The following is an 11,433-nucleotide window of genomic DNA, read 5'->3' as shown; positions in this document are numbered from 1 at the left end:
AAGGGCAAAGCAACCTTAACCTCTGGGGAAAAATCAAACAAAAAGCAAAAAAAAAGTTATGCTCTCCCACAGAACCTGTAACAGTGCAGTCATTAAATAAAACTGGCATCTCTATGTGAGACCATGTGCACAGTGAGAAAGGAGTGGCATCTCTGGAGGAGAAACAACCCAGACACATGCATGCAGTGTGTGAGAACAGAATGCTGCGAGGGTTAATCCCCCCAGGAAAACAGTGGGGGCTACTGCTGGTGAGGAGTAGGCTGTACTGAGTCTAAAGAAGATGCACAAGCCACTTTTTATGCTGTCTAATGGAGCACAGGCAGCAAGGAAAAAAACTGAGCAGGTGTGTGGTGTTTATGAAGATAGACTCCATCTACCATTTTCATGTCCTTTCACAGAAGGATGAAAGGATGGTGCTATGCACTTGCTTAACAAAGCCTATCTCTAGCCAAGAAAAGAATGATTCACTTTGTAATACACCACCATTAAGTAGATATACATTTTGGTATATTAAAGTATACTTGGTTGCCGACAACTCAACATTCACACACATAAGATTTCTATTTAGGCAGCTTAAAATATAAAGTTGATATGAAATATTTTTGTCATAAATGTTTTTGCCCACAAGTCACAGATGTGGTTAATGAAAATACACACAAGAGTCCTGTTCCTAGCAAATAGCAAGAAGAAAAAAACAACAAACAATATTTTAATAAACTTAACTGAAGATGATTATATAAAAAAAAGTCCTTTGAAAATTATCATGGCCTATACCTACGAGTTTACTAATTTACCTCTATATTTTCTGGCACTGCTAACAAGACAGCGGCAGTCAGAGATCCCGCAGAAGCTCCCGCAAAAGCTTTCACATCTGTCAGTAACTTCTTACCATGCCTGTAAAAAGCAGCTGCTGCCCCCAAGTGGTAAATTCCCAGAAAGCCACAAGCTGCAAAGGACAGGTTGATGTGCTTCATTTGTGCTGTGGAAATAAGGTGTCACAGTAAGAAAAAAGGATGGGTTCATTTCGTCTTGTAATATACATCTATTCTTTTGGCATAGAACACATAACAAACCGTATTTACATAACAAAAAGCAGTTTACTTAAAAGCAGTAAAAACTTTTGATTACTAAATACATCAAACAAACAGCAGTTAGTTTAGTACCTCCAAAACTGAAAACAACCCTAAAATAATCCTTAGCACAAATTCCTTTTTAAATCAGTCAAAAATATATATCTTTATGTACACATTTTCATCTAATTTGTCAAATAACTGCAAACTAAAAGTAGCCAGTCAAAAGTGATAAAAGAATGCCTTTGGAGAGCAAACATTGCTAACCACCTTGACTAAAAAAGTCAAATTAATTATAAAACCACTGGTTACGGTCTCATCACGTAGTAACAGGACAAGGGGAATGGATTCAAACTGAAAGACAGTAGATTCAGATTAGATACTAGGAAAAAATTCTTTACTGTGAGGGTGGTGAGGCACTGGAACAGGTTGCCCAGGGAACTGTGGATGCTCCATCCCCAGAAGTGTTCAAAGACAGGTTGGATGGAGCTCTGAAAAACCTGGTCTAGTGAAAGGTGCTCCTGTCCATGGAAGGGGGGTTGGAACAGGATGATCTTTAAGGTCCCTTCCAACGCAGGGTATTCTATGATTCCATGATCATACTTCCCTTACACACGCAGAGCCTTGAATCCATTATAATTCTCTAAAAAAGGAATTTTTTCTGTCACCTCTGAAACTCATTTACTTACTAGTATTATTGACAAATTCTTAAAGTAATTGCTAGTTTAGAAAAGAAAAACACACAACATATTGTTGCTACTATTTAAATAAGAAGGAATCAAAAATAAAGTAAAATACAAAGCATTAAATGTATAAACACACACATTGTATGATGTCTAGGATAGAATTTAAAATTAAAAAAAATGTGAACAAGGAAGCATTAGTTCACATCATTAAGGATGGTTAACTAACTAACTAAAATATAATGCTGTACGTTTTATTAGTTCTTCCGTTTCTGCAAATAACCACAATTATGACAGCAAGGTATTCCACAGATTATAGTGTACAGATATATGAGATATTGTACACATTATCTTAATATTGAATTAAAAATAAACTCCTACTATATTTGGGTACATCTCAATATGGAAACAATCAGTCCTGATGAAGAGAGGCAAACGTGCAGCAACATATTTTGGTTAAAGATGCCTCTTCAACTCTGAAATGGGAAGCGCAGGAAAGATGAGGATAAGAAACAGCTTTCAAAACCAGTAGATAAGAAGACATGCTCAACTCAGCTGCTTTACCCATGGCATGATTACAATCAGACCTGATGGTCTAACCAGGTTTCACTGACAGGGAGAGAGAAAATCATAGTGCCAAGGAATATTTGGTGCATCAGTCATTCCAGTAAAACATTACACTATCATAAAGTAGTTTAGCAGCTGTGCTTTACCCCCTTTGCACTGGAAACACTTGCATATACACTTGTAAGTAGGAATACCTGTAACAAATCTAACACACTTGTACTCATAGGAAAGTTTTAGAGGTTGGCTCTTGCTGTGACAATATGAGAGAAAGGCATTAGAATTACGCAAATGAAAATTCCTTTATTATTTTTAAAAAGAAAGGATCTTTTAATTTAAAGAAAAGTCACTGTACTGAATAGAAGATTTAAAAAAGTTTATTCAAGATGTTACTGGAATATAAAGAAACACAACTCTACTTTGATTTTATTTTTTTTAAATAGAGTTGAAGAAAACTAAAACAGCCTTTGAACTTTGAAGTATGATGTCATGATGTGCTTTTTTTCAGTCTAGTTAAACTCTCAGGAGTTTAACCAACTGCTGCAGCTCTCTCCATGCTTTCTACAAATTAGAAGCAAAGGTGCCTTTGCATCACAGGCCACTCTGACAAAAAAGTGAACCTGGTTAAAGCAAGTGCAGTATTAGGCAGGTATAAAAGCAAGCATGGGAGAATCAACTCCCATTTCTGTCCAAAACAGACTTCAAGGTCAAGACACTACTAATATGAAACATTATGTGAAATAAGGACTACATTTACATTGCTGATTGGTCAAAAATACGTGAAGTATGAGTTTGCAAATGCAAATAACTACATCTAAGGGACCTATGAAATATAACTAAGAAACACAGTGTAAGAGAATAGGGTTATGTAAATAAAAATAAGCACTTGAATGCTTATGTTCAGGTATACACACATCCAAATCTTCTACAAGGCTAATACTCCAAAAAGTCTGTTTCCCTTCTGGAAAATAATTAAATGTTCACAAATCAAAAAAATATGAGAACTAGGAAGTATCTAAAGCATAGTTACAGCAAAAAATTTTAGATTGAAAGATTTTTTTCAAAAAGAAAAAATTCTCTACAAATATAGAAACACACTTCACTGTATACAGAACTGGCTGGCACATTTTGTCTAAAGTAAGAACAGAAAAGGAGGCCATGTGAACTGAAGAAACTATTTGAATCTCAGACCAAAAACTGCTAAACATATACTAACTAAAGTCAGATATCCATGCCTTCTCTTACATGGCTTCATGAGGAAATTGTAGTTTCTTATATGAGCCTTAGTCCTATCTAGTTATCAGTTACCAGGAGTAACCACTGTTCTCTTTGAGTGTCTGGATACCTGGCATTCATTCACTCTTTGATGAGAGTTAATTTCTTAACACTTAGATCCCATACTTCTCTGCCTCCTTCATTTCCCTACCCAAGAGACAAAAAGAGAGATTATTGAATGAGTATTCACATCAGTTATTTGACTGACAAAAGCACTCAGTCAAATACACTCAGAGACAAATACACAAGAAGAAAAAACAGCACTAAGATTTCAAGTCAAGGAACACTGTTCGAAAACACTTTTATAAGAATATAAACTTTCCCATTTCTTTTGATTCTTGCAAATATGCCATGGCATCACTTGATTTGCAAATTATAATGGTGTACTTTAAAGACAGAATGATGCTAAAATGTCTTTTGCTTTGATGATCTGGTAGATCACTGCTATTTTGATCAAAAAGAATAGTAGGGTTATAATAACTCCAAAGAGGAAACAGAGAGAAATTTAATTAAGTCTGCAGTATGACTATTCCCTGACAATTTCTTATAGAGTAACAGAAATAGGAGCACAGTCATGTCTAGACACAGACCACATCTTTGAGCTGCCTGTGCAAAAAGCAGAAATCTTTGTATCTTAGAAATGTTCTACAAGACTTCAGAACAAATATTCTTAGAAGGTTCAACATAAATTGTGACCATTAAAGATATTGATACCTATAATGCAAAATTATCATATTACCATGTCTTAAGAAAAAACCTAATTGAATCTTAAAAGATGCATAGGTACATTTCAGCTGGACAGTACATATACTGTAGAGATATGACATAAACAGGATATAGCAAACACTTTTGCCACTGCTTTTCAAAAATGCTGTCATTTTATGTGATTGGCAAAATCCACACTATGAGGACTTCAACTGGCTAAGGGAATAGAAATGCTTCTGTTGTCTCCAAGAAAAAAAAACAAACAGAAGCGTAAGACAAGATATGTAAAAGAAGAAATGAGAACAACACTGGGGCAGTTCAATCTCATTACTTCACAGATAACGCAGGAGCATTCAGGAATAAACATAAACCTCAGAGTTCTCTTGAAAAGATTACCACATCTGCAGGGGAAAAAAAAAATTAAAAAAATTCACCGATGATTAAAAATCTACTGGGGGTTGGGGGCATTTCTGTTTGTTCAGCAGTATCTCATCCATCTGTAATGCAAATCTTCAAGAGAACATATGTAAGGAGACAAGACTATACAGAGGAATTACGATACAGTACCATACAGATTTTTCAGGACAAGTATTGTCTTCCTGATTGTCATACACAAGAAATAGTACAACAGTTTCTCATGTGGCTGTTTCCTGAGCAACATAATTACATAAACACTGTATGATCTCAGGGTCTTAACCTGTCATAACTACCTCCCTGTCATTCCATTTGTAAACAAAAGCTGAAAATGCCCAAAGCACCGGAATAAAAAAACCTTTACAAACAAAAACTAAATATACATAGAATGCAAATGACCAAATACCCTGAAGCACAGGAGCTAAAAAGTATGATGCATAACAGCACAGTTGAGGATTAGTTATTAGCAAAGAATGACAAAACCAGCAAAGCCGCAGAAAGAACTCTCTAGCTAGGCAGCATTGCTAAAATAGAGGTCATAAGTGTAACTACTGATTTACCTGAATCAAAAATCAACATTGACACAGAAATGTTTAACTGTTTTTTCACATTTATAACAGGAAGTTCACTAGCATCATCACAAACCATTTATAGTCTTCAGTGAATATAATAGTTCGATGAAATTGAAGCAAAAAACATTAAAATAATAATAACACAAAATAATAAGTACACAATCTAACCATCCATTAAGAAACAGGAAAATTATATGTCTTCACAGACTATAAAAATTGCATATAATCTCCTTAAAATTAAACACATCACATGATATTTTTCAAATTAAGATTTTAGACCATCTTGACCCTTAATACAAGTTGACTACATTGGGCAAGGAAGGCTGACTTCTCAAGAAGAGGGCAGCAAAAGGTTCAATACCTTCTAATGAATGATGACTTCCATCATGTACTCCACCGGAACTTTTTCCAACAGGTATTTTAGTTCCCTCTGCGCTAGCAGCCGTTCTTCTATCAACTACTGATTGTTTATCATTCACCTTGGAAACCTACAATCATATAGTCAAATATTATTATTAAAAAGAGAAACAACAGCAAATATGACATTATTTAACACTAAACAGATTAATAAAGTCAAATAAAATAGTTGTAAAATCATCTAGATGAATTTCTCAATTGCTTAGCCCCCACTAAACTAGTTTACACCACAATGTTCTGCTAGCTACACATGCAGCAATTTATATTTTAAAGATGAATTTCATCAGACATTGAAAAGGGAAAACATTGCCACTTGGAACAATGAGTGTCCAAAATTAGTTTTATGTCTTTTCCCACTATTTTTGTTTATCATGGCTAGGCTTCATGAACGAAGATTTGGGAAGGACTCTACCCACATTTGCTACAAGCACGCTGGTGGCTGAAGAGGCCAATGCAAGATAGACATGTCTGGTTGCAAAAGGCACCTTGGATGGTATCGGCAAAGACATATATAAACCCATATATATATATATATATATGGAGTTTTTTACAATCAAACTCTTATGTTTTTATCCTCCCCTACCAATCCATTCCCCCCACCTTTGTTGCACAATATTGCATCAGTAAGTCATTTTCCAGAGAATTCTGGTCCTATTTTTATCTAAAGGACTGTCACTCTAACTAATCAGCCTGTCAGTTACCATGCAGTATTGCCTGGAGCGTAATTTGAAGAAAATTACCATTTCTTCCCAACTTAAAACTATAAGACACAAAGTTTCTTCTGAAACGATGGTACTCCAGTACTTGCTGCTGCCTGCCCCTTTATATAAAACTGAAGGCATCTTCACTTCATAAATAACATGCAAGATCAAAACTTTAGTTCTGTAGATTCTAAAATAAATTATTTTTTCAGTGTATTGAAGCACATCACTTATATCTACAGAGCATCACAAAAATACTTACCTGGAATTTAACTCTGGTACGTGGTGGTCTTACAGTGCAAGAGTTTGGAATTCCAATCCAGAAGTGATAAGTTTTGGGAAAGGTGTAACTATACAGTCGGCCTTCTTTCAACCGTGGCAACAGTATTTGAGCACTATAAAGAATTTTAGCAGTCCACATTTTCTTAAAAGTGACGTCTGGATCCAGATGATGTGGTAACCAAACTGATAGTCTGTTCTACCATAAGGTTACAAAGGAAGCATCAGTACATGAGCTTGGATTCCATAGAAGCAAATAGCAGAAACTTTCTTCTAGGTATAACCTGTTAAAAAGACATTAAAGAAAAAAAAAAGTGTAGTTGAACGGTAAATTGCACATTAAGGCCCTGATACTGTAGCAAGGTCCTCTTACACCCCTCTCACTTAAAACACACAAATGCATTAACAGCTGATTCACTAGACAATGGAACAGTTCCAAGGAGAACTTCTGTTCAGTAGCTTCTCTCTTGCTTTCACCAGCCCCCCTCTGAAACCCTGTTGTTCACTGCTGTCCATGAAGTCAATCGTTCATTTCAGAAACAGGAAGGATTAAAACTGTAAATAATGCAAAAAGCAAGCGAACAAACTGTCCCTTATAATTAAAAACATGAATACATGTTTTTAATTATACATGTCCCCTTCAACTTCTGGTGAAAAACGCTGAAGGAGTGATCCTGCAACTTCAACCAACTTGTTCACAAAACACAAAGTACTGATGTCAAGACTCCAGTAAGAAAAAACCCACAGCAGGCTGGCTGGTACACGACAAGCCTTGTAATCTTCTATGCTACAAGGATATAGTAGGGGTTACTCACAAACCCAGTGTAAGACTGGTTTACACCTAGCAAGGCTTTGACCATAAAGAATTATCTTTTAGACGAAAAGGAAGTTCTCGATAAGCCCAGTACAAACAGAACCGGTGTGACCCTGAGCAGACCAGGTCTGAGTGGAACTGTGCCAACTTCCAACTTCATCCCAACCAAGTAACCGAGTTAGAGATTTTCTGTTTCATCTCGTGTGCTATGAGATCAGATCTACGCTGCAGTTGGGTTTTTCCTGTCCCCACTCCTGCTCAGCAAACAGCCAATACAAACAGGCAGAAAAGAGCTGAAAGGCGAGACAAGTTCTTGAAAGATAACGAGCACTGAACGTCCAGTGACAACCGCGGGAGCACAGCGCCAGGGGCAGTCCCTGTGCCTGTCAAACTCACAGCAGGCGGGCGCTCCCTACGCGGGACACGTCCCTTCGCACTCAACAACCTCAACCTCAACCCCGACCCCTGTCTTTCTCTGTCTCCCTCCCGGTAGGCTCCTGCCCCAGCCCCTCCGGGAGGGGGTTCTAACGCGGCCTACGCAAGGCAGAGGCGGCACCCTGCCCGTCTCGTCCCCACCTCCCCCGTCAGCGGCCCCGGAGACAGCCCCAGCGGCGGGCAGCAGCGGCTGCCGGCGGGTCGGGATCGGGAGGTCGCGGCGGTGCCGCCCGGCCTTGGCACCGCCCCCGCGCGCCTGCGCAGCGCGGGCCTGGCGCGTGCGGGGACCCCGGGGCGCCCCGACCGCCCGGAGAGGCCGCGGCTGCGGGGGAGGGCCGAGCCCGGGGGGGGCCGTGCCCGGGGGGGGGCCGTGCCCGGGGGAGGTGGCTGTGGGCGGGCCTGGCAGAGGCAGCCTCGGCTCCGCTCCGCCGCCCGGCCGGAGGCTGCTGAGTGTGGGTGTGCCGGCGGGCCCGGCCCGGCCCCTCCGGGGGCTGTCGCTGCTGTCGTGTGGGCGGGTGTCCGCTCCCCCAGCACCGCCCCTGTGCCGGGCCGCGCGCCGCCTGAGAATGTGCTGGAGCTGGCGGAGTGACCTCAGGGTGGCAATAAAGATTAAATTTTTTTCCACATTTTTTCATAGAATCATGGAATAGAATCATAGAATAGAATCATAGAATCAGTTGGGTTGAAAACACCTCTGAGATCATCAAGTCCAACCCTTGATCCACTCAGCTTATATTGAATCAGCTTATATTGTATCTTAAGATGAAGCAACTCACCCACTGAATGACTTCTCTTCTTTCAGGTACCTGAGGTGGTTGAATTAGAAGCCTCACTGTCAGGTAGCTTTAACAATTAGCATGAATCCTACATTTAGGGACTCATATATTGCTGGAATGTTGTAATCATTTTACAAGAGGGATGGGGAATCTAAAATTCCAGCTTTCTAGAGTAATGTCTCCAAGAGGCCCTGTAAGACTTTTTTCACTGGTAATGATCTCAACAGAAAGCTTTGTAATAGACTTGTGTGTCTATGTGTACATGTGTGTAACACAGGGGACATTTGAAAGAATAAATGAATTAAGCAGTGGTTATCTGTTGGGTAATACAAGAGTAAGGTAGTTAGTTGTTACAAGTTGGAAATACATCCCCACTCTTACAAATGGCCGTTGCTTCCCAAAGGATATACTAACTTTTTCCTTCTTAGTCCCATTTGCCCCACACTTGTTGACAGGGGCAAGGGCTTGGGGTAGAGCAGGGAAGTCCTCACCAGGGCCTGATGTGTGGGCTAGATGCACCTTCCTATCCTGACATTTGTGGTGGTGGGCTCAGTCCTAGCAGGTGCCCTGCAGCAGCCTGACACATGAATGAAATCAGACTCCAAGATTTCCTGAGGGGTTATAAAGTTCTTGTGGAGACGGATCTCACTATCCCTACAATATGAGCTTCTGGATACATTACTAAACATGTCAGCACAAACATTTCCTCCAAATAAGATATGCTAATATTTTGTGTGCCCTTTATCAATTCATCTGGAAATAATATTATTTTCTGAAACTATTCTGTATTTGTAGTTAATCTGTATGTGTTATTATTCTGTAATTATTTTCTGTAGGAGAACAAATCATAAATTTCAGGAATACCTCAGTCTTCAAGTCCATTTCATATGTGTGTTGTGAGTGAGTGTGCATACAGAAAGCTCAAGTGCAACTGATACATTCCAATATAATGTAACAAAGCAAAGGACTGTGAAATCAGTTGCTTTCCCACTTTATTCTTTAACTTTAAAACATTTTTAAATTTCTCATTTCCATGATTGGAATAGTTTGCATGAAAAAATAAGATTGAAATGAAAGATAGTGATCTCACTCATTCACAGCTATTTGGTTATAATTTTACTTTTAAACTTTTTTTTTGGTCTACATTGTGTCAGTTACAGAAAGTAATTCCACTGTAAAAAAACATAAATGATGGACCAGTCTAGCCCTTAGGAGTTTCTGTAGTTAAAAAGCCTGAGCAGAAGGTGGCACTGCTATTTGTCTAGTCTTGATAAATCAATATTATCAACAGTGATGGTATTTTCCTTTTTCAGTTCCCACTTCCATAGTAACCTTGATCTAGCCAAGGAGTTGAAAAAAAATCTGAAAAAAAAATATTTTTTGAAAAAAAAAAAAAAAAAAACAAACCCAAAACCCCAAACAAATGAAAAAAGTTCAATATTTCCAAGGGATTAATTCAGGGGGAAAAAAATCAATGAAAAAAACAAACCAGGAAATCATTATAAATCTGAAAATATAAAGCAGATTTTTCTCATATGTTGAAAATTGTCTTTAGAAATTTCCTGGTAATCTTATGATCTATTGAACAGAACATGGGAATAGATATTGAAATTGGGAGCAATCACAGGAGGGGTAGTGGTTTGCATTTTTGCTCTTTTTTTTTTTTTCTATTCTGTTTTTGCTTGATTTTTTACAGATGAAGCCAAAGATCAAAGTGACAATGAATATTTTTTTTCAGGCAATCTAGAGTTGCTCTTGCTTCTTTAACATCCCCCAAATATAGGGGGTTTTTTGCATCCAAAGGTATGCATGTTGTTTTATATTAATAGTTATCTTTTATAAATGTCCATACAGTTCATAAAAGGCCCAGCATTTTTTTTCTTGTTTCTTCTCGTATAACCAGACAGTTTGATACTTTCCCCTCTCAGTTTTTGACATCTTGGGTGGGATTTGTCAAAGGAATGCAGGCGTGGGATACAGTCTAGACATGGGTATTTGAGCTAGTCATTCTAAGCTGCCTCAATGGTCAGTGAAAAGAAATAGGCATTTTTGGATAGGAATTGATTTCAACACAGAGTAGACTTTTGAAATATGTTAAATGAATCATTCTCTGAAACTGCTTATTTTTCTTTATTGACGTTGAGGAAGGTCTAAGAAGACCACCTCAGAGGTAAATGATTGAAGTTTTGCAGAAGTAGCCTCTGTCCTGGCAACGTTTTAGAGTCACTTGGCTGCCAAATGCTGAGTCCTCCATCACTTGAGATTCTGAGGTGAGATGAATTACTGTCTGGAAGCCAGAGACCAAAACCTGAAACCATCCATTAAATAGAAAACTCAGTCAGAAAATGTACACTGTAGAAGGGGAATGGCACAGTGCTGTTAAGTCACTCCATCTGCTCACAATTTGTCTCATTTCACTTCCTAGTACATCATTCAAAGTGTCTACTTTTGCACTTCATGTTTTTCCTCTTGTCACAGCCTCTGTGGATGCCTTTGTTCAGGTTCACAGCTACCATGCCATGAAGAGATTACCCAGAAAACTGTGGATGCTCCAACTCTGGAAGTGTTAAAACTGTGAATGCTCCAAACCTCTGTGTTCAAGGCCAGGTTGGATGGGACCCTGAACAACCTGGTATAGTGGAAGCTGTTCCTGCCCATGACAGGGAGTTGGAATAAGATGATCTTTAAGGTCTCTTTCAACCCAAACCATTCGATGATTCTGTGATTT

The 11,433-nt window shown here is 38.7% G+C and overlaps 1 protein-coding gene across 3 annotated transcripts in view; it reads right to left on the bottom strand.

Moving 5' to 3' along the window:
* PNPLA4 (patatin like phospholipase domain containing 4) overlaps positions 1–8,161 on the bottom strand; it is a 25,997-nt gene extending 17,836 nt beyond the window's left edge. Inside the window, exons 1-4 of one of the 3 annotated variants that reach the window (XM_027639347.1) lie at positions 8,071–8,161; positions 6,664–6,964; positions 5,645–5,771; positions 795–979 (exon numbers count right to left, since the gene is read on the bottom strand). In XM_027639347.1, coding sequence (XP_027495148.1) covers positions 795–979; positions 5,645–5,771; positions 6,664–6,822 — 471 coding nt within the window. In that variant the 5' untranslated portion in view covers positions 6,823–6,964; positions 8,071–8,161. Of the gene's footprint in view, positions 1–794; positions 980–5,644; positions 5,772–6,663; positions 7,245–8,070 lie in introns of those variants that run through there. The other 2 variants (XM_027639357.1, XM_027639363.1) reach the window with 2 other exon arrangements.
* Between the last annotated feature and the right edge of the window lie 3,272 nt (positions 8,162–11,433).

The sequence above is a fragment of the Corapipo altera genome, unplaced genomic scaffold, assembly GCF_003945725.1.
Source record: "Corapipo altera isolate COAL_440 unplaced genomic scaffold, ASM394572v1 0, whole genome shotgun sequence".
Lineage (NCBI taxonomy): Eukaryota > Metazoa > Chordata > Aves > Passeriformes > Pipridae > Corapipo > Corapipo altera.
This window is presented reverse-complemented; position numbering and strand designations above follow the sequence as displayed.